This window comes from Diprion similis, chromosome 4 (genome assembly GCF_021155765.1).
Source record: "Diprion similis isolate iyDipSimi1 chromosome 4, iyDipSimi1.1, whole genome shotgun sequence".
Classification (NCBI taxonomy): Eukaryota; Metazoa; Arthropoda; class Insecta; order Hymenoptera; family Diprionidae; genus Diprion; species Diprion similis.
The window spans coordinates 12087685-12113868 of NC_060108.1; the positions used below are offsets into that span (position 1 = coordinate 12087685).

General features: G+C 33.9%; 4 protein-coding genes across 8 annotated transcripts in view; 2 read left to right on the forward strand and 2 right to left on the reverse strand.

Moving 5' to 3' along the window:
* Positions 1-26184, forward strand: part of LOC124405424 (protein lifeguard 1-like) — a 339693-nt gene that overhangs the window by 311948 nt on the left and 1561 nt on the right. The window contains exons 1-3 of one of the 3 annotated variants that reach the window (XM_046880298.1): positions 19811-19949; positions 24374-24443; positions 26040-26159. In XM_046880298.1, coding sequence (XP_046736254.1) covers positions 24392-24443; positions 26040-26159 — 172 coding nt within the window. In that variant the 5' untranslated portion in view covers positions 19811-19949; positions 24374-24391. Of the gene's footprint in view, positions 1-19810; positions 19950-24370; positions 24444-25160; positions 25256-26039; positions 26160-26184 lie in introns of those variants that run through there. The other 2 variants (XM_046880299.1, XM_046880297.1) reach the window with 2 other exon arrangements.
* Positions 132-2368, reverse strand: LOC124405429 (transmembrane protein 170A). Its single transcript, XM_046880307.1, has 4 exons — positions 2228-2368; positions 1916-2094; positions 1712-1817; positions 132-1595 (listed from the first exon to the last, which is right to left on the reverse strand). Exons 2-4 carry the CDS (start codon positions 2025-2027, stop codon positions 1400-1402), a joined length of 414 nt encoding a protein of 137 aa, XP_046736263.1. The 5' UTR covers positions 2028-2094; positions 2228-2368; the 3' UTR covers positions 132-1399.
* Positions 2850-11765, forward strand: LOC124405428 (ras-related protein Rab-10). Its single transcript, XM_046880306.1, has 5 exons — positions 2850-3360; positions 7892-7952; positions 8335-8473; positions 8744-8833; positions 9138-11765. Exons 1-5 carry the CDS (start codon positions 3234-3236, stop codon positions 9321-9323), a joined length of 603 nt encoding a protein of 200 aa, XP_046736262.1. The 5' UTR covers positions 2850-3233; the 3' UTR covers positions 9324-11765.
* LOC124405426 (craniofacial development protein 1) lies at positions 16810-18723 on the reverse strand. 3 transcript variants are annotated; one of them, XM_046880302.1, is made up of 3 exons: positions 18361-18723; positions 17654-18026; positions 16810-17536 (listed from the first exon to the last, which is right to left on the reverse strand). In XM_046880302.1, exons 2-3 carry the CDS (start codon positions 18021-18023, stop codon positions 17031-17033), a joined length of 876 nt encoding a protein of 291 aa, XP_046736258.1. In that variant the 5' UTR covers positions 18024-18026; positions 18361-18723; the 3' UTR covers positions 16810-17030. The 3 variants fall into 3 exon arrangements, with proteins under 3 accessions (XP_046736258.1, XP_046736257.1, XP_046736256.1); XM_046880301.1 differs by having other exon boundaries at positions 18412-18722; XM_046880300.1 differs by lacking the exon at positions 18361-18723 and adding an exon at positions 18212-18353.

Here is a 26184-nt window from a genome sequence, read left to right on the forward strand (position 1 = left end):
TTGAGGAAACCAATCTTAAGAATAGTTTTTTTTAAATATAGTGTCTTTTGAGAATTGAAAGCCTGTCCGAACGGATTTAGACCAAGAAATTTTTTGAAGTGTACTTAAATGATAAGAAACCAGATTTCATCACCAAAAAAGCGGCACTTCTTTTTTCAATTTTTCGCACCGCCTAATGACCCATTTACAATGTAAATCATATTTTTCACCTAAACTATTCGGTTTAGGTGGAAACGTTTCATACAAAAAAGATGCATTTTCATACTCATCCTTCCTAAAATAATCTTATCCATCATTCTCGACTCAACATTGAAGAAATTAAATACTATTTAAAACATGCATTCAAATTCATTTCAGGAAAATAGGTGAAAAGAATAGAATCACATATATTTGCTGATTTCACACAAAATTTAGTTAGTTTTAGATTAGAAAATAATTGTTCAGCCTTGTGAGCGCGTGTTCATGTGTAAATATTCAATCTATAGAAATTAACTGAATCGCAAAATTATGGATATTGATAATTCATTTCGTATAAAGTTTTGTAAAAAATTGGATTTGACAGTTATACCTCGTATCATCAACTGAAGGGTTGAAGGTATAGAAAAAAGTTTTGCAGGAGGGAGCATGCTTCTGGTTATTTTGGCATGATTTGAAAAATTTTTGGTTTAATTCTATCTGGAATAGCCAGAAAGCCTTCTTAGAACTCAAACGATAAAAACAAATTATGGATCTAATCGAAGATGATGGGTGGAAAAACGCATAGGATTTTGCATGGAACTCCAGGTTTACAAATCATTCATATAGTAGACACCTTGATAAGTCTGGAGGAGAGAGAAGAAAAAACATACTGCATTTTATAAAAACTTGAAAATTAATTGATGGCACAAAAATATTATTCTGCATTATGTTCGATGTATACACAAAGTATAAGAGCAGAGAGCTTTAGCCGGCAAACAAACTATATTATAGTAGGTACAATTTATCTGCAACTCTTGTACCACCATATAATACCATGACATTAACAAATTCTTACATTTATAAGTATACATCTACACATGTATTTCGGATATTTACAACGTTCAGTCAGTCAGTACTACTTAATAGAGCTTCCTCGAACACCATGTATACAGATACTGTATCTAGTAATTCCAAAGACTTTTGTTAATTGTTTAAAGAAATCAGGGTAACATTTAGTTAGTCAAATTCATATGAAAAAAATATCTCGATGCGTGATTTTTGTCTTACCACGGCTTGTAATTTTCACAAGATGATATTTACATAGAAAACTTTCATGAGAAGATTATTTTATCTTTCTGTAGAACTCTTACTGGTTAATGATTGATATCCATCTGCATAACTTACACTGTACAATATTGGCATCGTTCATTTAAGCTTCCTGTTACAAAGTAGCTAATATCCTTGTGAATCCAACACAAGCAGCCATTACAGTTTGTCCGATACCCCATAGTAAAGCATACAAAGGCAGCATCTGATAGCCTGATGCACCGTAGACAAATGCTACTGCTGCGGAACTTAGAATTCCTGACGTTAACGGCAGCAATACTCCCATTATTATTATTAGCAGTGGGAAGAACCTAGATAAAATAAAATTATCTTGCTTTATGTAAGTAAAAGTAGAAATCAACAAATACAGCTATTCGGTCGGCGTTTTTCAAAATGCAAAAGACACAAAAGACATCCATGAACTTACTTTCCATATTTATGTTTTCGCAATGTGGCAAAACAAATTGCTGCTGCAATAGTATGGACAAATATGGACGAAAATAATGCCGAGAGAAATATCTGATACCACATCTCTGAAAAATATTAATGCATTATAACAAATTAAAAAACATATTTGTACCATAAAATTTAATTAACCATTGCCAATAAATTTTAGAAACAAATTACGTACGAAGAAATGAGCTGAGTGGAGTGTAAAGTGCATTTCCATCATTATTTGATGTCGCAGAAACAGGTGTTGGCTCATTGGACATCGCTGATGCTGAAATGACTTTGCGCAACATCGCCTAACAAGAAAGACGCTGTTAAGTACCATCAGCGGGAGGTCTCATCATAGCGAAGCGAAATCTCCTAGGAAGATAAATGCAAAGTAAATAACGGTACAAACGCAGCATTGTCTACAAAAAAATCAACATATAAAATAAATGATGATCAAACTAAATTAAATTCATTGAAAAGAGAAGGGCAGCAGTAATTTTATTACCTGAGTAACTTGATCAGCATGCCATGTGACTTGGATTTTACTAATGTCAGATCATCTGGTTGTCAAATTCCCGGAAGCTCGACTTTGTATTTTCCCGAGATCTGTCAAAAGCTTAGGTCAATTTATATGGTGGTATGTATGTACTACAGGCTTATAGAGATAGCCTACGCGGTCTTACAGGCTGCTGAAGCCAAGATCGAATGACTGAGATGATCGTCGCCGTTCTCTTTCTCTTTCCGCAAGGCGGGAAAAGCGATATTAGACTGAAGGTGCGTTCCGAATGGTTCCGAAATTGGCTTCCAGTGTTGCCAACGATCTTTTATCTCTTTTGCGCTGGCATGTTCGCGCGTAGCTCTACCTCTCTCCTAGGGAGTTTTCACCACAGCCAACTAATTTCGGAACGCATCGAAAGTGCGCATTGAATGCGTATTACTAGTTTTTTAAAATCTAATTTCTAATAATTTCTAATTTCTACCGTTTTCATTGGCTGAACAAGACTAAGTGCTCGCTGCGCATGTAGCGGCTAAAGCATGTACCATTGTTCGACAACCATCCGTTCACACGTCGAATTGATTCTCCTTCTCTTTAACCTCCACGTGTCAGCCATCTTGAGATGGTTTTTTGTTCGCAGGCTGACCGATGAATTTAATATAAGTGATGAGTTCGTAGATTTGTAGTAGCCTGTTTGCACGATCCGATAAGATCCGACGTTCGTTCGATTTATTCCCGTTCAATTCATCGCAACCACTCTGAAAATAGCTACGGCTTGTGGTGGAAAAAAAGACAAGGAGTGACCAAAGTGACCGCGCAATCTCCATGCGATTCGAGTGATTTGCGGTCATCGAAAGAAGCAACACTTCAGTGTGTACTACTATAAAAAGAAAAGATCGAAAAATAATCGGAAAAAAGCAAGTGTTATTGGTTGTTTCTAGAATTAAATCTTGTTTTCACTTTAACACAGCCGTGGAAGAGGATACTTACATAGGAAACACGAGTTTCGAGTGAGATGGCAAAGAAAACGTACGACCTTTTATTTAAATTGCTATTGATTGGCGATTCTGGTGTTGGAAAAACGTGTATTTTATTCAGATTTTCGGACGATGCTTTCACGACAACATTTCTCTCTACGATAGGTAAGAAATATTATCTTCTTGAATCTCATCTATTCAAAGTCCGTTACACATTCATTCCTGACGATGACGACACAGTTGTAAAAACAAATGACTTGTACTTGTTAGGTTCAAAGAAAATTCATGCTCGTATACAAACATGCATCAATTGCATGCACAATAGTGTACGTGTATGAAATTGATTGATGGCTTTAATAAAACTCGTCATTTTTTAACATTTTGCAACTTTAACGCGCCATATTATTATTGCCAGTCAATTAAATCCTTGAATATGTTAATTATTAATACCACATACGTTGGTACAAGACGCATAGGATGCAATCTAGCTGCTGCATGCTTTGTTCCCCAAGACTGAAATTCTTTGGCTATAAATAGATATTTCTTTTACTGAGATCCGATCTCATTATGCGAGCTAGATCATTTAAATTGATCAATAATACATGACGTATTGAAGGTGAGCCAGTAAACTGCTCCGAAGAGTAGAGAAAAATTCTGTAGCATACACTTTCTCCATTTAACTCATTATATTATATTATATTATACACATATATTTCATTTATTACTATCTCACCGCATTACCATAAGATAAGAGACAATCTTTAATGATTTATTATTAATTTTCTTTCATTCTGTAATTATTACCAGATGTTGCATGGAAATAACACCGTCCCACCTGGACTTTGTATTATAAAATCAATCCAGCTTCTTCGCTAAAGTTTTTAATTTCTTCAATCTCGAAGATGGGACTGTCGATGTAAACTTTTGATCACTTCAAGTTATTGAAACAATTGACTCTAGGTGTGACGGAAACATCTTTGAGTTACTTTTGAGCCAGCCTGGCTGAGATAGTAGTTGTAACCGATGGTACAAAAATAAGACGGTTCTTGCTTCATTGCGATCATATTTTCTTTAATCATATTATATTTGTCACAACTAATAATAACTCACGTTAAAATCGTGTTAAGGGTGTATCACTACAGGCATGACGCATGGATGACACTCTGAGTCAACTATAGATCAGGAATAATGAATGCTTTGCTCTTCATTTTTGTATCTTTTATTCATTGTTTCAGTGAAAGCTCATGCGTCATCGTCTTTAGTGTCGATTGTATATGAACATCGATAGTATCTCGACGGTATTACTATTATCCGAAGTCTGTACTACTATAATACTAATAATTTCAGTATATACCGTGAAAAAATATTATTCACTGTTAAAAGATATCGTAAATATTACGAACAAAGTAATATATATGTACCTGAAGTTTAGATCGATCAAGCTTGTCGATTATTGGAAATTTGTATTAGTGATAGTTAGAGTTTTTGATCAAGTTTGATCAATCAAAACTTCAGATACATATTGCTTTTCCCTAAATGAGGACTGTTCAATATTCAATTACATCGATATGAAATAAACCAATTTCAAAATTAATGCTATATGGTTGAGAAATGTACAATTTAAGTTTCAGTTTGTAGCCAGTAATTTCAGGTCGCAATAAAAATTGTTAACTTCATAGCTGTCAGAAAGAGCTTGTGAAGAATTTCGTTTGAAATAGAGATTAGAAATCCTTTGTAACCAGTTACAATTTTCAGATGATCATTGCTAGTAGCTGTTATTGCATTTTGGTACCTGATTGGTGAATCTTCACAATCTTAAACCTTGTATGTATACAGGGTGACCCAGGAGTATCGCCCCATAGGCTATCTATATGTTCCTGGCAAAAATCTGCGACGAAAACATTATTTAATTTTGCTAGGAAAGTTTTTGTTTGTGAATTACAGTAATTTCAAACTGGCCAGCTGCCAAGCGCATGACAGTCAAATGACCATCCGCCAATGCTGCTTTGAGCCATCAGAGGCTACCGGATTGAACAATTTCGAATGACATTCACAAGCTCATAAAAAATGAAATGAAAAACGATTCAGTTGCAGATTTTAAGCTTGTATTCAAATATTAATGGCATAGTAATAGTAGGTTGTTGTGTGTGTAAGGTTTGACGGACTGCTTTACTGCATAATAGTAAACATACACATTTTTCTTAAGTTTTAATTTCATTTTCATGGAAATTATTTTGTAAAACTATTTGCTAAAGCTTATTCATAAATACAGAGCTTGCATGGGCTGCATGGTTATTGTTTACATCACTTGCTGTGATTGCGAGTACTACTAACAGAGTCTTTAGACCAAGACTAGAATTGGAATAAGTTTAGAAATATTGTTAGATTGCGAGATAAATCTCACAGCGGTACAGGCAGTAGAGGGTAGTGAAATTTTTTTTAAAGAACTTGATATACCTTTCCTTGTTAGTCTCATTGCTAATCCTTTACCTGTGGCCCTTCTACGTCAGTCAGTAGTGTGTTCCACATTTGTGGACACGCGTGACAGACATCTGTCCCTTTCAACGGGTCTTCCAAAATTCTCGGGTAGCTCCAATTGATTTAGTCATTAAATTTAATTAGGCCCTTGTCACGTTAGGCCCATGGTAGTATCCAATCGTCTTCCTGCGGGAAAGCTGTGGAAGGCTGTACTTAGCCTGTACCGTCGACAACTGGATTGCAGAGATGCTCCTACCGCATTACCTGGTTGATTCGGGACTGAGTTATTGACCGCGCATTCCTCCAAATGGCACCCCACTGCCACTGGCGTTGCTGTGCGATCTATTCCTTAACTTGGAAAGATGCTCAGGTAATTGTTTTAAAAATTCTTCACATCCTGGAATTCAGTTTCGGCAATGGGGTTTGTTTTCTTATTTTCCAAAAATTTTTTTTTTTTTTTTTCCACCAAACATGTTTTTATTTTATTTTTATTTTTTTCTTTTCTTTTTTTTCGAATTGTAGATAGATAGTTATCTGAACATTCAATTAGATAGACAGATTATATCTCTCGGCAGAAGCATCTCCTCTGGTGTGTATTTTTCAATCTTTGGCCTGTAGTCTCGCTGATAGAATAATATTATACAGGTTATTCCAATATATTAAAAAATCATCAGGCTTTATTCCATGCAAAGTTAGTAGATCAGGTGTGGATTAATAATATTTAAAACTTCTCCCTTCTGTGGTCTCAATTCTTTCAACCTAGGCTGTTTAATTTTTCGTATCTATTAACGTTTAATGGAAGACAATCGTCGAAGTAGATGACAAAAGTAAAAATTGACGCATGCGCTTATTATTAAAAACTAACCAGTTACTATTGGCAATGGACATGTCGCACTGTGATATCTGGTGACAGAGAATTTAAATGTACTCAGCACTCTAACTATGCTGTATTTAATTTTAAAACAACCGCTAAACTGTTTGTTACACTACACTAAATTAACATAAAAAAAAAAAACTTGAGACTACCTAACACAAAGTTTTCTGTATTTTTTTTTCAAATAGTTCGCCTTAAACGACCTAATGATAGCTTACTTCTCAGTACCATATTGCTTTGCCCGTGGCTAATTTTGTGCCTAATCAGCCGAATTTACAGTCCATGTTTACTTATTCAGAGTTATTTTCTACAATAGATTAATCGTCACAAGATAATATCATGTGATTATGTACTTTTAGATATTGAGAACGTTAATAATTACTTGTAAAAAACACAACATCCAAACTCATTAGGTCGTTGTTTATAGTGCTTATTTTATGTTAGTCATGGCTTTGCTAGTAATTTTTTTTGTTTTGGTCCATATTGTCTTAATTAGATACTTAATTACTATGAACTGCATGATGAACAAAGGTACAATTGATTTGTAATTTTGTTTTTATGCCTCTTTATCAAGCAATCCAAAAACCATTTTGACACGTTGGTTAATATTCATTATGGACGATGTTATCTTGGAGGAATACCTAAATGGTAATCTTTGTGCCAGTCAGAAATGTGTAATGGACATGATTCACTACTCATGTACAATTTCCTTAGATAAGGCATTGAAGATGCTGATAAAAAAACTTTATGTTGACTTTCGAATAACAAGCAGAGGAAATTCATTATACTTGATGATGTTGGCCGTTTCCAATGGAAAAAAATTTCAAGAGCACATTTTTCATTTATCACTCTACAAGATAAACTTTCAAGTTTAAAACAATCTGCTTCTAATATCGTTGAAGCTCTCTTCTCTGTCTTCTAGCTTGCTTTTTATGCACGTTTATATAGGTATTACTCCATTGATTATCTGATATAAAGTTGTAACAATTGATCTTTAATACATTTCTATTGTAAATTACAAACGGAAAAACAAAAACATTGGAAAACGCTATTTTGCAGCAACTGTGCAAACAGAATGTATTCAGGGTGAATGAGTGTCAATAACTAATTATGTTCACAGGCAGATCATAGATTTCAAAACTCATTAAACAGTACGCTCATTAGTAGTGTAGAGTTCTCTTATTCTATCTTATGGTACTGTGGGAGGTAACATTTTAAAACGCAAATACTGCCTCAAGTCATTACAATAGTTTACTCCTCATCATAATAAATATGTTAAATGTGATGTAATACTAATGATAGTGTCAATAACGATAGTAATAATAAAACAACTGTCGTGTTCAGGTATTGATTTCAAGATAAAAACAGTGGAACTAAGAGGGAAGAAGATCAAACTACAAATATGGTAAGTTTTTCAGCCATTTTTTAACAATGCCTTACTTATGTGCAAGACAGTGTTATCTGGTTTGCTACCATTGCATAGAAAATGCGTAATATTGAAAACAATCAGTGCTTTTGGGGAGTTGGAAAAGTCAAGGAAGTGATATGAGCTATTTTTTTTCCATTTGCCCGAGAAATTTGTGCTATACCTGTTTTCCTAGAAATTTCCTACCAATCGTAACTAAGTCCGTCTTTTTCTGGAAAGTTGTGTACAGAAATTCCATCTCATTATCAAACGACAAAGGTGGACGTCTGCTTCTAGTCAAATGACTATCCTATATCTTCCAGCACGCAATTACTTGTAGTAAAACGTTATGCACTTATGTATTATCAATAACATTTTTCAGGGACACAGCTGGTCAGGAAAGATTCCACACTATAACAACTTCGTACTACAGAGGTGCTATGGGAATCATGCTCATATATGATATTACAAATGGCAAGAGTTTTGAAAACATTGTCAAATGGCTGAGATACATTGATGAAGTGAGTATCAAAAAAATTGTGCTATAATATCTGCTTCATGGAAACACAGCGATGATAGACAACCACTCAAACAGGATTTTATCCAGCACAGAATATAATCATTAGTAGTACACATTTGTTGAGTCTGTCTGAATAGGAACAAAAAAAAAAAAAAAAAAAAAAAAAACGCGCACATCAATTACTTTTTTTTTATACAAGTTCGGAAATTTGCATATTCAACATATGTAGACCTGTAATACAGATATTCATAGTTATTTTTTTTTTCACTAGCACGCTAATGAGGATGTCGAGAAGATGATATTGGGCAACAAATGTGACATGCATGAAAAGCGTGTTGTTAGCACGGAAAGAGGCGAAGCAGTGAGTATTGATTGATAACTACAACATCCTCAACCATTTACTCTTAATTTATCAGCAAAATCACTACGGTTAGCTATGTACAGATCGACTTGTAAGCACAAAAGTATACAAAAGTTCGACCTGACCAATGGCGGTACCACTAGTGACTGATGCACGAGCTAAAGTGTGTCTTCCATTTAATATTTCATATTCATACATTGTTTTTTTCAGTTATCTAGCAAACCACTGTTTTCCAATGTAAAATTGAAGTTCTGTTTACAAACTTTTTCCATTGAAATGTTGATTGTTTCATAATCGGTTACAGATAGGTAGAGAGCATGGAATAAAATTCATGGAAACATCAGCCAAGTCAAACGTAAACATCGAGCGAGCATTTATCGAACTCGCAGAGGCTATTTTAGAAAAAACAGCCGGTAGTGAACCTCAGGAAGCACCAGATCGCTTAACGGTCGATCGTAGAGTTGAAAAAAGTTCAAATCGCTGCTGCTAACTGTATATTAGGAGTTTATATTATACAAAACTTGCATAATTAGCTGAGTATCGACGACTAATGCCAGCTTTACTTCATTAGTATGATAATTAGCAATTACCTATTATTTTTTATTGTTATCTTTATAATAATTTAAATTAACAATATAGTAACGCGTCAGTTAATAATAATATTCATACTAGTTATCGAGTTTATTTATATCTATAAGGTGAAAAGAAAACGAGAGCGAGAGATAGAGAGTTGATATGTACATATGTATTATGTAGCGTATGTCGCAGAAAAACCAGAAGAAATCTAAGTTTACAACATGTCTGCGCCTGTAGCGGTTAGATAACTGAAGGATCAATTCATTTATAGATTATAATATTTTACGCATTGTATTTGAAATTTTGAAAACCACACAGAAATATTGTACATCTCGCAAGTTTTAAAAATTTCTATGTTTCATGTAATGTGTAGTCAGTGTTGATAGAATCATCTGCAATCAAAAGTAATAATCAATTAAGTCTAGTATATTTATGGAAGAACTATTCGAATTATATTTCAGAATAATTAATCATATTCGGCTTTATTCAATGGGCAATCGGAAATAAATTAAGATCCATGGCTTGTCGGTCAAATTGATAAAACGTCAAAATAAGTAAAATTTAAAATAAGTTGAAATTGAAAGATGGAGTAAATCAGAAATAAACGAAGAAAAAATGTCTCGATTCTTACTGGAACATTTGCAGTCTTCCCAGTTAACTTAACAACTATACTAACTTCTCAACAAGTTGAAATTATTATAGACTACGTTTATACGACGTCATTTTCATTCCGGTGTTTACTATAACTGATTTTATTCAATCGGTGGTAAAAGTGCGTGTATCTCACATTCAAAATAATAACTGTCGAACGAAAACTGTCGTATAAATGAAGTAATAGTTTCCATTCGCGCAGTCGTTGAGTGTTAAGAAAAACGTTTTGTTTCATCTGATGAAAATTGATATGCCTTGGTTTTTTAGAATTATACTCTAACTCTAACTCTGAGTATATGGAGCGTTTCTGTTTGGCTTTACCAGGTGTAACGATTACCTATTTTCGACCTTAACAGTTTTGTTGCTATTACACCGCAAAATAGATAACCATTCTATAAAAACATAATTTTCTCCAATTTGCACTCTTTCAGAACTAACAATAAGCCAAGTATACGTAGCAACTGTGAAATAACAGGTCTTGCAAGTCTAACGAACAAGTTTTTATTTTGTTAATGAAATCCCGGTTTATAATGTTTTTTCGTAGATTCATAGTTCAAAATTTTTACATTTATTGTTCTCGGGGTTCAAGACAGCTTTACCATGTTCCATTACTAAACATGGTCATCTTTTATAAAGAATTTTGTCCACGGAACACGCAATTAATTTAAGCTTTTATCTGAGATGCATGTATGCACCTATGGATCAAGAGTTATAGATTTTTAATGAAATCGAAAATCCTAATAAAGCGATGAAAATTTAGAAGTACAGCAATAAATTGACTAATATTAACTTCACAATCTTAAAAAAATTTTAAACTTCAAAAGCTTAGGTGCAATCATTTTTAATGAGTACCTTTAAAAAATTTTGCTTTCTGAAGTAAAGTTTTGCATAATTAATGAATGGAAATTGATTGATTAAGGAATCATGAAAAAACACCCATATTTTCGACTTTCGCTTGCCAAACGTTCATAAAAATGTTAGTTATCGTGCATTTCATTTCAAACCAAAATTCCCATCAATACCTGAAGTTATGGTTGACTTTAATACTAAAGAAAGAAAGAAAGAAAAAAAAAAAAAAAACAAAGTAGTTGCATCGACAAAAAATGAAAATTGGCAGAATATCGACGATCGATGCAATGTAAGATTGTGGGTTCTAATTTATAGAAATATATTATTTTCTGTAAATACCCTATGCAAACATTCTTGTTCCTATATTTACTACTATTATTAGTAATCATTGAAAATCCAAGGCCAGAGAATAAGGGTACAAAAGTCTCATAAAAATTCCTGATTGACTCAAATTGACTAATGAACCATGTGACATCATAGTCATAGACTGATCTGTATCATTTCTAAAATCAGATTTCGCGTTACGTTTCCGTTTTTGAGGCCTATCGTACAGTCAAAACATGGCATTATTTTCTACTATATTTTTTAAAATGGTAATGTCGTATAGCACGATCATATAGTCAGCGATCTGGTAAGCCATTGCACATGAATGTTTTAATATAGATACATACCTAATAATAATATACATACTATATTTCTTGTGATACATTATGCGCACGATCAAATGCTAGTGAGTGTTCAGGTAGGCATTAAAGAGGACATACCAAACACAACACTTTGATAAAATTGTTTCTACGTAAAGCCAATAAAATTTTTATATGTATTACCGTGTCTAATAAATAATTCGTATTAGGAACAATTATTTCACTCAATCAAAATACCTGTACACATGTAAACATATGCTCAATGTTAGCTAAATGAAATCGTAGAACATCTATAGAAACGACCGTCGTACAAATGACTGACAAATCTATTCTCCAAAGAATTCTGAAAAATTTTACCTGAGGTTTCAGTCGATGGTTTTATACGTTTATACGATATAAACATTGATTACCTATAGTCTAATTTCATTATATATATATTATAAATATTTTTATTACTTTATTATTAGCCACAACACTATTTACAAGGGTTTCGACAAGGCCAAAAAACGTACGGCCAAAAAACAATATCAAAAACAACACTCATTGCAGTTCTCTTTTTATCCCCATTCTTCAATTTGTAATCCTGCAAGTCCGAACAGCTTGCAAAAGATAGTTTCTTGCACGAGGCCTTACACGAAATTTTTTCCGGGCATCGCATACATGTCTTTTTTACCTATGTCAAATGAATGCCTATCTAAGTAAGGAGACATAGCTCGGGAAGTTCTGAAAACCGTGTCTAGTCAGGCTGCACGGCAGGTAAGTTTTGCTTATTCGATTTTATAATATCCTAATAACTTCTAACATCTTTAATCGACTATTATAAATATTTTCGCCACTTACCCAGGGTGGCGAAAAATCAAGAAAACCGGAGATAATCAAGGAACCACGTTGTTCAACCGAGAAAAATTTATTTTTTCCTTGTTCTTTCCCAAAGTAATTTGAAAACGCCAATTGTGCTTCGTAATAAATTCATTGTCAGCCAAACATACTTGTCGAAATACTATCGTTCGATATTCGTGTTTTTCCCGAATTTAATTTGTCGTTGGCGGTAAACGCCGATCAAAGTTTTGAAAATTTGGTGGCAAAAGGTGAAGGAATACTGCAATTATTTCCGTGAAAATTTAGGGAATTTTATTTCAGTAAAATTGTCGCCACCCTGTTTTCATTGACGCAAAAATTCACTTCTTGAATCACTTATTGAAATTTAATGAACGGAATACAAGTTACCTTGTTCTTCACACCTTCTTCGGATACCTGAAAAGTATAAATCACTGACGATAGTCTTTTGCTCTGTTTTATGGATACCATACCCATTGACTGGAAAATCACTCGATATCTTAGATTAATTCATAAAGGAATAAATCTGATGAAGTACAATGCACATTTTCTTCAATAATTATACAGGCTCACCTTATTCGGGGAACTCTCGTTTTCCGTGGGTATCGACAATGGAATATCGGGCCCTGATTCATTAGCAACACAATGAGTCACCTTTTTCGATTTCTTTGAAGGCTTAGGTGACTTTCGCTTTTCCGGTTTCCTGTTGGACGAACAAATTGCATACTTTTTAAAGTGACTGTAAATTTTTTTACCATCCGAAAACATTTTTATCGAAAAAGAAATTAGTCTAGAATTTAAATCCGCGAACACTATGGAATTATTGAAATACCTTTAAGGATGAAATAATTTCTAGGTAATTTAATACTTTGGAAACAAGCGGGAAAACTGATCCGCCTGAAAGAGCAGGTTGTAGAACTTCTCGAAATTTCTATTATTTGCGAAAATAATACTTTCAGACAAAACGCAGAAACAACTTGGCCGAATTTACTAAAAATCTCTTCGGTTTTAAGTTACAAATAACACCACCGATTGAGACCAAAATCATCGCAATACGTTCATTCGTATCCAAGTTAAAAAACGAATTGTTAGAAGCCGTCAGTGAATCCGGTTTCAAATCTTCAGCATATCAAATCGTAGTATCAATTGACATACATGAATGTCCCAAAATTTGTGAACACTTAAAGACAATATATTTGCAACTTACTCCTCGCCCTTTTTTTCTTTCGGCAAGGATCTCTTTTCAAAGATATTGTCCGCAGAAGAGTCATTAAAATTTTTCTTGGTTTGAGCGGCTTTTCTCGCAATTGAATCGGGGTTCTGGCTGTTGGTAGCTTCGCAACTACTTTTTGATGATTTTGAACATATTGACGTCTTTGACTGCAAGTTCGAACCCGGCTGAGGTATCGTTTTGGGTAATTCCTGTACATACTGCAATTACTCGTTTGTACTGAATAATCGATATTGAACCTCGTATTTTGCAAACAAACCTTTCCATTTGCTTCGAAGTATCGGGCTTTACAATTGTGAGTACATTTTATACAAGGAACCGGTGCATCAAACTCAGATCTTTTCAAGTTGTAAAGGCAATAATACCTTTGACAGGGTGCAGGACGGAGTTTCTTTCTCTTATTACGAAATTTAGCAAAGCACGAGCAGAAAAATAACTTTGAGTAGTAATTAGATTTTTTGCGAACAGGTTTCACTCTCAGTTCCCAACAATTGCAAGGTCTCAATAGGTGATCCTTATAAGGGTCACAAATTTGTGTTTTATCAACAGAAGCGCACAATTCTTCTGCTTGATTAGCATTTTGACAAGGATCCTTCCGTTGCTGAGGAGCTTTGTAGACTTTTTGTGTTTCTTTTAGAACAGCCTTGTTAACTTTTTTTCCCTTTGAGCATTTGGCATTTCCCTTCGGTTTTGGCCGACCCTCAGGTCGCTTGGAAGCTTTTGTTTCCCTCGGCGGTTTAACGCCAGTTTCTGGATCTGGTTTCTGCGGATTTCCTAAGCTTTCATTCTTTTTAGGCGTCCCACAGCAGCTTGAGAACCAAGACCAGACGCGATGTATGATAATTTCGGTTTCCCTTGTTCACAAGCTTAAAGGGTATTGTGATCATCTGACAAATTTTTATTTTCTTCCACGTACGAGTCAAATATAAAGAATTGTAAAACATTAGGTTCAAAAGGAGAAGCAACTAAAATTACTATTTGTAAGTCCAGAATTTATCTGCAGAGAAGCGAATGGACATTTAACTATTTCAATTTGGACCTCCAGATATGAGAACAACCACTTCGTGACTAAAAAAATCTCACAATACATGTTGGTTATAATCTTCCTAGCATCTATACGAAGAACGTCTAAGATCGCTTTTTTGAAAATTCCGAATTGGAAAAGACAAGTTTAAACCCGTACTTCACGTTAATTACACAACAATATCCGCTACATTAAACAAAACAGTCAAAACAGTTTTTTCAATTTTTTTGCTATGTATCGGTTGTTTTTACTTTTGAATGCCCAAAAAGTCAAAAGTCCACTCGCTACTTCAGTTGCATCTCGTCTTAAAACTAATATTAATTGCTTATGTAACGTTATATGTCAAATATTTTAACAGAGATGATTCTAAATCTGAAAATACGAACTTATAGAATTATGATAAATAATAATGCAACATAGAAAAACATTAGTATATACATGTATTGAAATAATAAAGCTTACCACTGATTTTTTACCAACGATTTATTTTTATCTCGACACCTCCTCTCACAGGGTGAACAATTTCTCGTCGGAGTTGCAGCGGAACATGTTCGTCGAGAACTCTTTGCTCTATAGAAGAGAGTTAAGTTTGTTGAAAATCCATCTCACAGTACGTATGAACATAATATTAATACATGCAAATACAAAATTATCGTTCGTTGCAGAATTCGAATTTTTTTTCCTTCAACAAGTTTCTAAGCAATTTTTATGTCGGGAAATAAGGAAAGCAAGATTTTCGCCGACAGAAACAAATTTGATTCACTTCAATTTCGAATGGATCGAATTGAAAAGAGTTCAGCTTTATTTTCGTTCGTAATTTGAAAAATTTGGGACTGATCAATTGTCTTCAAGTTATTGAGATATGTGTAGTGCATACATACTTCTTAAAAGTTATTGGATCATCGTTTGATGAAAGTTTTTTGGAGCGGCATGAAGTCGGGGCGCTTGAAGGAACTGCTCGTTGACATTTTCTTGACGAACGTTTTTCTTTAGGTTTAACAGAACTACAACACGTATCTGCAGTTTTCCGTGAATGACGACTTTTAGACGACGTGGTTTCGCTAAATCAAAACGCACAATTTTTACGGAGTATTCAGTATTCAATTCAATCCGAAATAAATACTCAGATATATACTCACGAGTGTTGTTTTTTTCTATTCGTTGGCAGATTTGAATCCGTACATTTTTTTGGCATGATTAGGTGACGAGTGGAGGTGACCGATAAACCAGCACGAATTTACACATCGCAATATATATACTTGAAATTTTACAACGTTCAGGCATTTTCGCTTCAGACGTTCATGCCATAACGAATTTTCAATAGTTTACCTTTTCGGCTTTTCTTTATGGATTACACATAATTTATGAAATTGAAGCAATGAAGTTTTCACATGCAGTTATAACCTTCAGACCGAATAAATCCGAAGAACCATTTTTAATTTTTCGATAGTAGAAAAGTCTCTATCTTTTGTTTACAATGTTGTCTCTTTTCTCTTAGAAATTTTCATTTATTGTGAGAAAGGATTCAGCGGAGCCGTGTGTATCATCCTTAATTCAGAATTTTATATTCAAAGAGACAAGTTAAAAAAAAAATTAAATGCCTAAAACCACTATATTGCAAGGGTAGATCATTCTGAAAGAATTTTATTAGAATTAATGTTTATCACCGAATACTAATGTAATATCATAGTATAATTTTAAGAATAGTCAAGTTACAAGCACTGATGTGTCTTGTGTTTGACAAAATTTGGTTTTCATGATCAATCGAGTTTAAGAGATTTAAATAATCTTGACGCATCCTAACTGTACACGAAATCGTGTCACGATGAACAGGAAGAACAGATCTTACAAGCAACATCAGAGTGGGACACCAAACTGATGTTCCTTGTTACATACAATCACTGAATCATCTACGTTCAATAAAAGTAAAATCTAAACATACATACAGTATAGTTAAAAATTCGGGAACACGACTGTAGTATTATCATTTATAATAAAACGCTTATATAACAATTTAGCTCTCAGTTTAGTATAACTGTTAAGAGGTAAATAAATAATGGAAATAATTTATTGGATGACATTCTATTTAATTGGATCGTCACCGACAGTCAAGCAATAAGGGCAGTAAATATAATCAGTTATTTACGAATAAAAATACTAGTAATAGTTGTACTCCGACACAAGTATCATTATGTGCGAATGGTTCTTTATATGCTGTAATATGAAATGATTAACATCGATTGATAAAAATTTTCACTTGAGCAAACTTTGCTGTGTGATTATATAGCATTGAGTTTTTATCTTGACGCCGTACATTAGAAATAATATATGTATATGAATAGCAATTTAAAAATACACATTGTCTCGAATTTGGCAGGTTCAAATTCATCTTGTACTGCGTCTAGTACTTCGCAATTGTTTTTCGATCTCAAACTGTCGAAGATCTGCTCTCTGCAGAAAATCTTGTCTTTCCAAGTATCCGTCCTTCCCCTTATTGTGTGTACTTATTTCCTCCTCAATGTTCTCTTCTCTCTTATAGGAATCCCAATCCAGCTTAGACTTTTCTAAAGTGCTTATCTTTGCCTTTTTTCCAAGTTGACCAAGAACTGAAGATATGCCACCCAGACCGCCTTTACGAATTCCTCTGCCCTTTGCACTCCCACTCCTAGGTTGCACGGAATCCGTTGTCGAGTCTTTGGATGAGGGCAAAGTCAATCTTGCCTCAGCACAGTCTGCAGGCACCTCTTTTTCCACTCTTACTTCTTCACCAGCAAATTCGAATACTTTAGTTATTTTTACTTTTTCTACATTCCCTGATTTTATCAAAGGTTGGGATAATTCTTCCTTAGAACTATTTATTGAATTCTTTGACTTGGGCCTTGAGACTACAGCTGAAAAGATAAATATGTCTAATCAATTTTTATTTTTGTTCATGATTAGTCATGTTCCGGTTTGAACAAATTATAACAAAAATAAGATTTGAAAGAATATACTCAAAAAATACTTACGTGTGTCTTTCATAAAGTCAGCCCAAAGTGAGTCGGCTCTTTTTTTTTCTTCCTCCTCGCTCAATTTTTTTTTAGTCTCATTTTCTTCACTTTGTTCTTCTTCGCTATCATTACTCTTTTGCTTTTTTTCTTCAACATTTCTTAGCCTTTTTCTACTCCCATTTTTGTTTTTCAAACATCGTTTTGTTCCTTTACCCTTTCCCTTACGCTTGCCTGATACTTGCAGATTTTCATCATTTTCATCCTCTGGACCGCTCTCTACTTCACCTTCCGATTCTACCTCAGATCCAGCCTCATTGTCAGCTCCACCAGGTATGTAATCCTCGTCGTCATCATCGGAATCAGAAGGCAACTCATGTTCGTTGGACATGCTTTTGCAAATGAGGGCAAAAAAATAATCAGATGTTCGCAAATGCGAAATTCTTTTGTTACGGCAAATGTAGGTCAATTTTTAAATAATATTTAAAACTGGCGCTCTGTTACTGATATTGAGTATTAATTCGTTTTAGTGTGAATTGTAACGAGTTGAGTATTCACCACATTACAATATATGCATGCAGTTTTATAGGCATGGGCTGACGCGTTTTGGCCAATTTTTAGTACTGTAAAAATAGTCGACATAATCACAATGAGATTATTTAAAATACGATAAGAGGGAAACATGATTGAAATGACTGATTTTGAATGACAAGTTCAACATAGCATACCTACGAGCAGGCAGAAATAATATGGTATAGAATTTTGGCAATGCCTCTCACCTTTTCACTACAATCGACCAAAGACTAGAAAAGGTTGTCAACGAGAAAACTCTTTATTCAATTATTGAGATTAACCTTGGTATTTAAATGCGTATAATTGAGTATGTTTTCGAGGTATTCTCGAGTGTGCTTCAGATTCTTTTTGCTATAGTTGACTGATTTAAACAACAATATCAAACACTAACTGCTACAAACTGTTAACAAGACCGCTGACTGAATGGACTGAAACGTTAAATTGCGATACACGGTCACGTCAATAGTCAATGCCTCAACTTTTCGGCTAACTTCTTTTTAGTCCGGAATAAAATGCGAGTTCAATTCTGTGCAAATTAAGATGTGTAGCGAGAAAATGGGATGTTTGGTAATACATAATTTATTTTCATAGAATCAAAGTAACATTTAGTTTTGGATTGAAAACAAATTACTATGACAAGTTAGCTGGAAAATTGAGGAATTTACGAATTTTACCGTACAAGCTTTTGCACATTTACATGTGCATGGAGCATGCGTAAACGTAGTAAAGTATCGTTTACAATCGACTTTGTGTAGTAGTAGAGGCAGTGGCAGTGCGGCGTGTAGCGCTGCTTTACAATTTACAATTCGTCGGTATTGCAGTGTAGAAGGATTTGCCATTTCGAGTTTCGAGGACTTTCAAAACAAGTTAAATAATCTAACGAATCTTGTAGAGAATGGATGAAAATGACTAAAAAATTTTTTTTTAAATACTTTCTTTTTTTTTTAGCTCACAAAAGATTGCTAACGACCAGTCCCATATATGTTATCGGATAATTTTGTAACTTCCCGGTGATTCATTTGTCTATATCAGGCATATTTCATACGTAGAACTCATGTCGTTTTTCACTGGCTACATTTGATGCACCCTGAGTATGCCAGTTTCTTAGGATTTCTATTGCGGTTAAAAATTGAGGAAATCGCATTCAATGTGCACCGAGTGCAGACAGTAAAAAACACTATCTGATAATCCCCCGGTTTTACATAGGCTGGATTTCCATGGGCAGCAGAATGCTGGTTTTGGCTGTCGCATCGTAAATTTGAACGCACAAAACGCGCGCACAATTTTTATAGGGGTTGAAAGTATTTTAGTTGCGAGCCATCAGGCGTAATGCATCAGACGAAACTAGCGCTTGAGCGACGCTATGGAACGAAAAACTTCCTACTAGAATGCGGCGCACTTTTGTAAAGCGGAAATATGTGTCTCCTCCTCTTTTCCTATCTGGTAAAGCAATGGTTAAAACGTCTGTGACATGCGCAGAAGCAAAGAATCTCTAGCGGGTACATACGTAACTGTTCTAGAATATTACTGTTCCAGAGCTTTTCTGTATGCTCAAGTTTCGTGGATGATGAAAATTACGAAAACGTTCACAATTCGTTCTCAGCCTGTAGTCAACATCACACGCAATTTACGTTGGGCACGTCATACTTGTACGCTTGTGTAGTGGAAAAGTGTGTCATTTTCTACGCTTCGTATTCGCAACTGATACCAGTGCATTGATCACGAAAATAAATAGTACAAGCGGGTAAGAACTTTCAATTGGATGCTATTACGCTACATCAAAAATGTTTATTGATTGTGTTTATTTGTGGTTACATACGTCAGCGACGCATTAACACAGGTATTAAGTGCGTGGGCGTAGCGTTATCAGGATTTTTAAACTTTTTCTTCATGCTCCGTCACACGACGATAACTGTCTCACATTTAAAGGAAATTTTATCAATATTCTAAACTATCAAAACACGAAACTTTGAACTACTCTTATCATTCTGTAAAAATATTCTCGAACAAACCGACCGCCCCACTGTGACGCGTCGCGGGTTTAAACATGATATACACTTTTTATGACAATTATCACACATCTGTGTATACATGTGTATTTCGTAGTTTCCTGTAGGAATATATCATATATATACTAGGTATTTATAGCCATTACTATCACATTTATCGTCATACTCAGATTATGAATGAAGATAATTCAAAGTAATTCTGTTTTGATATGCACTATAATGCTATAGTGTTTTATTTACAAAGCCACACGCGTTTTCAGAAAGTTTTCCTCTACTGAACCTTCTCTGGGTGTAGTAGCTCGGTAATTCTTTCCGAGAAAAATAGCAACGCTAATAATAATAATAATAATGGTTATTGAAACAGCTACAATCACGATTCTCAAAGGAATGATAAAAAAAAAACACAATTCATTAGGCTTCAATGCTCAAAATAATTAGAAATAGGAAAATTGAATCAGCCAATAGTAATACTCTGTGTAAAAGCTGCAATAATGAGACAGCTATGTGATATTCTATTGAATTATTCAGGTGAAAATGTACCATTTTTCAAACCATTTCAATTCATTATGAAAAACTGAATATAGACAATTCACTGTTAGGTAATTCAACATTTAAAAAATCTCTCTTCCCTTTTTAACCCCAATCTTATTGTGGAACTTAACAGCAATGTTCCAAAATGTTTAAAATTTTCGAAATCACCAACTACTAAGAAAATATTCAATGAGGGCTGAACACTTTTCTACTTACTAACTTGCTGTTTAGGCGGCAACTCTGTCACACATGTGTATGGCAGTAACAGTACTCCCACCACAATAGTAGTTTACAATTGGTAACGAGGTGCCAACATAAAAAAAACACAAATCATTTAAAACTTTTAATTTGAGGAAATTTAAGAATTCGTTGCCTTTGAACCATGTCGTTCTGCTGGTTAAATCCATTTACTATATTGTATTTTCTGATTATTTCTCCCGCTCTTACTGTTACATATTAATGGTAAGATAATAAACTTTTGCTGTACTTTTACAATAGCTTGGAAGCTGAAAGTTGTTACGTTTGCACACCTGCATATCTTCTATTTACACAATGATTAGATATTCTTAGTGAATGAGTATATAACGTATTGCTACCTCAAGATCTGAATTATGATTATAATGAATCATTTTTTCAATCCCTATTATTACTGTGTAAAGTCTTCAGTATTGTAGAAATTTCGGTGTTGTTGAATTTCGTAGTATTCATAGATGCGGGAGAATTCATCAGGTATAATACGTTAAACTGTATTTATCATACAACATATATACGGCGAGCTATCAAAGCAAACCATACTAGACAAGAATCTTTTCACTTGGGACTTTCCGCTTGTGAAACTAAATAAATGAATGAAGTTGCAACCTTCTGACAAATATTGAAAAACTGCATTGAAGTTGTACAGGAATTTTAGCAACTATATTTTCACAAATAAGAGTATTTCCTTAAAAATCTTTCTTGAAAGTCAACCATACCTTGTGTGCTTGGACAGTTCAGTGGTCAATCTTCTGAGATAATTCATCTTCCAACAGATAATTTGTCCAGAAATGTCCAATTTTTTCTCTCAATAAATCTACCTAATGGATCTTTATTAATTAAAGGGCTACAAAAATTTATATCGAAGATCATAGCTTTATTTTGGGATAAATTTGAAATTATTACAAAATCTCATGTAATTTGACTAGTTAAGTAACACTTTGTTGTTACATTCATTAATACCACGGTGACTACTGGTCAGGGAAACCCCGAATGTCGGGGTACGGTATTTCGAAAAATAGTTAGGCAACTCAGGGAAAAGTCAGGAAATTTCTCAATTAGTAAAGGAATTTTATGATGGTGTAATGGATGAGAGAGAATAAAGCATTTTTATGTTTGATGAATCGATTGTTGTGTCATTACATGAGCCTACCTATGAGTCAAGAATTTGTCTCAAACAAATCAAAGAAATGAGACAGAATCGTCTGCAAACGCACGTTTTCCCATATATAGTTGCATTTTTTGAAACTATGTTAGAAATGATTCTTCCATAGTGTCTATTTGCATGGTAGCATGACCCTACAACAAAAAAGCCAGTTAAACATTTGATTCATCTTCAGTTAGATATACCAAACGTCTACGCACTGCATAGGAAAATAGGGTGTCTGCGGCAAAGTTGGCAACAGTTACACATCTTATTTTCCTCTGCACAATCTATCATTTGACGATGACACATCAATTTCCTGAATGACTCACGTTATCTCAATGTGGTTCTTTCACTCTATTACACAAGTAAAAAACCATAACTTTTTATGATAATACTACATTGTTTTTTACGTCTTGCATTTTGTCGTAATATGTTTGTTGCTATTGTTATTGTTGTCGTTGTTGTTGTTGTTTAATATTATTCTAGTTCATCAATTGCTTGGCACTTTAGAATGGTATCGAAACAGGGCAAATTAAGTCATTACATAGTATCTTTAATTGAGATTTATGTTTTGAAGATGTTCAAAATTTAAAGATGCAGAATAGAGGTCTTTCCAAAACCTACCTATGGTAGCCCAGATATTAACTCGCGTTACTTTACACTTCTTGCATTCAAATATTACTATGTAGCCTTTTACCCTATACACACACCCTACACCATTTTTTCTAATACTTTGAATTTGAAACATCAATTTTAAAAATTGTTATCCTTGCTATAAAATGAATATCATATCAAGAGATTATCATCGATTTAAAACTTCAATTTCAAAACATAATAAATCAAAATATGATACTGACATAAGAATGAATTAGAATGTGATTCCGGCTTATGATGAAACGCCACGTCACATTGCTGCTAATGGTCTGTATGATTTCATTACAGATAAAGGAAAATTGGATAAATTGCAACATTTTCCACAGCTTATGGTAATAATTAAACAAACATTCATTAACATTAAGACATTCCAGCCCAGTTGAGGGATAAATCGGCCCCACTGTTTGAATGGCGAATAAAATGTTAGGAAAGGAAAAAAAAACACTGTTTAAGAAATTAAACACTCCAAGCTAAGCTATCAACAATTTGAGAAAAAGTTTTATAATTAAAATGTTCAAAATGCTTTATTTCTGGTTTTTTCTAATTCTGATGTTTTTGCGTTTTTATACTGTTTACCACAGAGATCTAATATAATATCTACATTTTCTATATTGAACCTACATTGGGAGAATTCCGTGGAAGCAAACTACTTTGCGATGCGAATGACACTACACCAACGCATAGTCAACGAAAATTACATTTGATTTTCACTTAGGATGGTAACCATGGGACCACGTACAGTATAAGTCACAAGTCTTTCTAGTTTAGCGCATTTTTTTTAACGTAATAAAAGAATTATTTTAATCAAAATTCAGGTATACGGAAGAACAATATTTCAACTATATTTCGAAAAAATTTTATCCAAAAACGTTGAAAATTCAGTCATTTCGAACTGGTTTTTGGAGACCCAGTATTTCAGCAGTGGATACGATAACTTCGTTAACTAACTATACTCAGCTACTAACAGGAAATGTTTGGTTTTTGGATTTCAGATGAAGCTAGCAGGAGTTATTGTATCCGAAAAGCACTTCGGAATGACTGAATTTTTACCATTTCTGGATAAAATTTTTACGAAATATTGTTCAAATATTGTTTTACCATATACCTTCAATTTGATTAAAATAATTGTTATGTTAAAAATAAATGATATGAAAAATGGATTTTTTGAAAGTCTAAGCAACTGATCCGCAGTCCAGAAACAGAGATTCGCATAGACTTTCGTTTTTTGTTAAAGTTTGAGTTTCGTAAGATCTGTACCCACTTTGATGTAATATCTGCTATGATTTTATTACATGAATTTCTCTATGAGTTCCCGTGAGCATTTACCATTTACCATTTTTGAGCATAATAGTAGGTATAATAGTAATAAAAAAAAATATGGCAAGTAATTTTGGGGGCCGAGTTCTGGAAAGCTGGGAAATCTCAGTCAAATTTTTACTCCGATATGTGTCGCTACTCGAGTCTAAGCACCTTTGGTCAAAGCTGTGAACTGTTTATGCCGACCATGAAAATTTGTGATTATGTTTTTGTTGTTCATTAATGATCAGGTGGTAATATCAGGAATTTTCTTTTCAGCTATAAGAGTTCGATACGATGACAACGTGGCAGCAGACACCTGGGACTGGATACTATCCAGGACAACAAGGTTTTAATTTCAGCAAATTTTACTCCCTCCATGACATTAACAGTCTATATTTTCATTAACTGCAGTACGACGAACTGTACCATGCATAAATGGATATGAATTAAAAATCTCTTTCTCACCTAATTTATCACCATCACCATTTCATGTGCGTGTGCAAGGAAATACTGCTAAAAGCATCGGTTACTAAGTAAAACATTTATTGGAAACATATGAACGTTACTCTTTAAATAAAAGATATGATGTCTGATTAGTGTGAAAGCAACTTCATAATCATATAAAGACATGAATGTTTGTTTTTAATTTATCAAGTATACGTGATATCTGAATTTCAAATATGTTATTTGGCTTTTGTATTATTGCCAATGTTTTATGAGGGTATGAAAATAAGCTGTATTACAGAAAAACGTATAAAACATAATTTCTAAGTGAAAATATCCATTTTGCGTTACGGATGTAATGTATTGCTGTTTACCCAAAACCTTTCTTTATTTCCAATCTCATCCTGGCATGAATATCGAAAAATCCACAAACGAATTAGCGACTCTATGCATGATCGTAACTAATCAAGTGTGAAGTGCTTAAGTCTTTACTGCAGGTGAATTGGCTTGATGTAGATTATTTTTCGTATGACTGTATATGTTATTATAAATACCTTATCAACTGTAGATTATAGTGTGCATTTGCATTGTGCAACATGTTATTCTGACATGCTTCTAGAATAGAATCGCCTTGTTGCAAAATCAGCCACGTCATTGGAAACGATTTTGTGGAACTCACCTGAAACAGATATCTCTTGATAACTATGGACAAAGGTACTTTGTCATTAATCACAAATAAAAACACTTTTAAATTTGATGCATCACTCAAGTTAGTCAGAACACAGTTACTACTGCAAAACATTAAGTAATTTTTAATATGTTCGCTTGAAAGAACTTTTAAATGTGAAATACTTAATCATGGTGGCGACAGACTGGGAAAACCGGCAAAACTAGGAAATGATTCACGTACAGAAACGTTGATGTTTTGTTAATAAATTGTTTTGAAACTTCAACCATGCTTCGTAAATTTAGCCAATCTAACTTTCGCAAATGGTATTACGCAATTTCTACACATCAACTCAGTAGGCCTTGTTCAGAATTCAGAAAACAAAGCAAAAAATTCTGATGAACAATTCTTTGAAATACCGAAAATATCCTCCTAAACACTCAGAACATTATTTGTTATAAACGGTCTTTCTAAAATATTTTGAAATTAGCGAGTTTGTGAGAACAAGATTGTCTTCGAATTTTTTTTTCTCCACAAAGAAACTTGGAAAATTGTTTATATCAAACTTAACATATTCAGTATTTGCCCAAGTGCACAAGTGACCTGGCTGGTTTTGTAATGAATTGAAATTTTTACAAGGTTCACAATTTAATTTAAAATATCTGTAGACAGAATAACAGATTTGAAATGTGCATGTTTTATAGCTCGACTTACTTGAATGGTACTTGAATCACACAATACCTGAAATCCACTTCTTCTGAGAATAACAAATTACACAAGGATCAGCCAAAAGCATTTATTGTAATTAGCTGATGATACACTTAATTCTAGGACCAAATACTGGATATCCACCTCAAAATCCTGGATATCCTCCTAATCCAGGATACCCACCACCACAAGACGGCTATAATCCAGGATATCCACCTGCATATCCAGGAGGAAACCCACCAGGTATATTTAATAGTAATAAGTCTTT

Coding starts and splice junctions, on each gene's coding strand:
- LOC124405428 (XM_046880306.1), top strand. CDS start 3,234: ATGGCAAAGAAAACGTACGACCTTTTATTTAAATTGCTATTGATTGGC. Junction 3,361..7,891: donor AACATTTCTCTCTACGATAG/GTAAGAAATATT, acceptor TGTCGTGTTCAG/GTATTGATTTCAAGATAAAA. Junction 8,834..9,137: donor GCACGGAAAGAGGCGAAGCA/GTGAGTATTGAT, acceptor AATCGGTTACAG/ATAGGTAGAGAGCATGGAAT.
- LOC124405426 (XM_046880300.1), bottom strand. CDS start 18,316: ATGTTTCCCTCTTATCGTATTTTAAATAATCTCATTGTGATTATGTCG. Junction 18,027..18,211: donor CAGCCCATGCCTATAAAACT/GCATGCATATAT, acceptor CTCATTTGCAAA/AGCATGTCCAACGAACATGA. Junction 17,537..17,653: donor TGACTTTATGAAAGACACAC/GTAAGTATTTTT, acceptor TTATCTTTTCAG/CTGTAGTCTCAAGGCCCAAG.
- LOC124405429 (XM_046880307.1), bottom strand. CDS start 2,027: ATGTTGCGCAAAGTCATTTCAGCATCAGCGATGTCCAATGAGCCAACA. Junction 1,818..1,915: donor TCCACTCAGCTCATTTCTTC/GTACGTAATTTG, acceptor AATATTTTTCAG/AGATGTGGTATCAGATATTT. Junction 1,596..1,711: donor CGAAAACATAAATATGGAAA/GTAAGTTCATGG, acceptor TATTTTATCTAG/GTTCTTCCCACTGCTAATAA.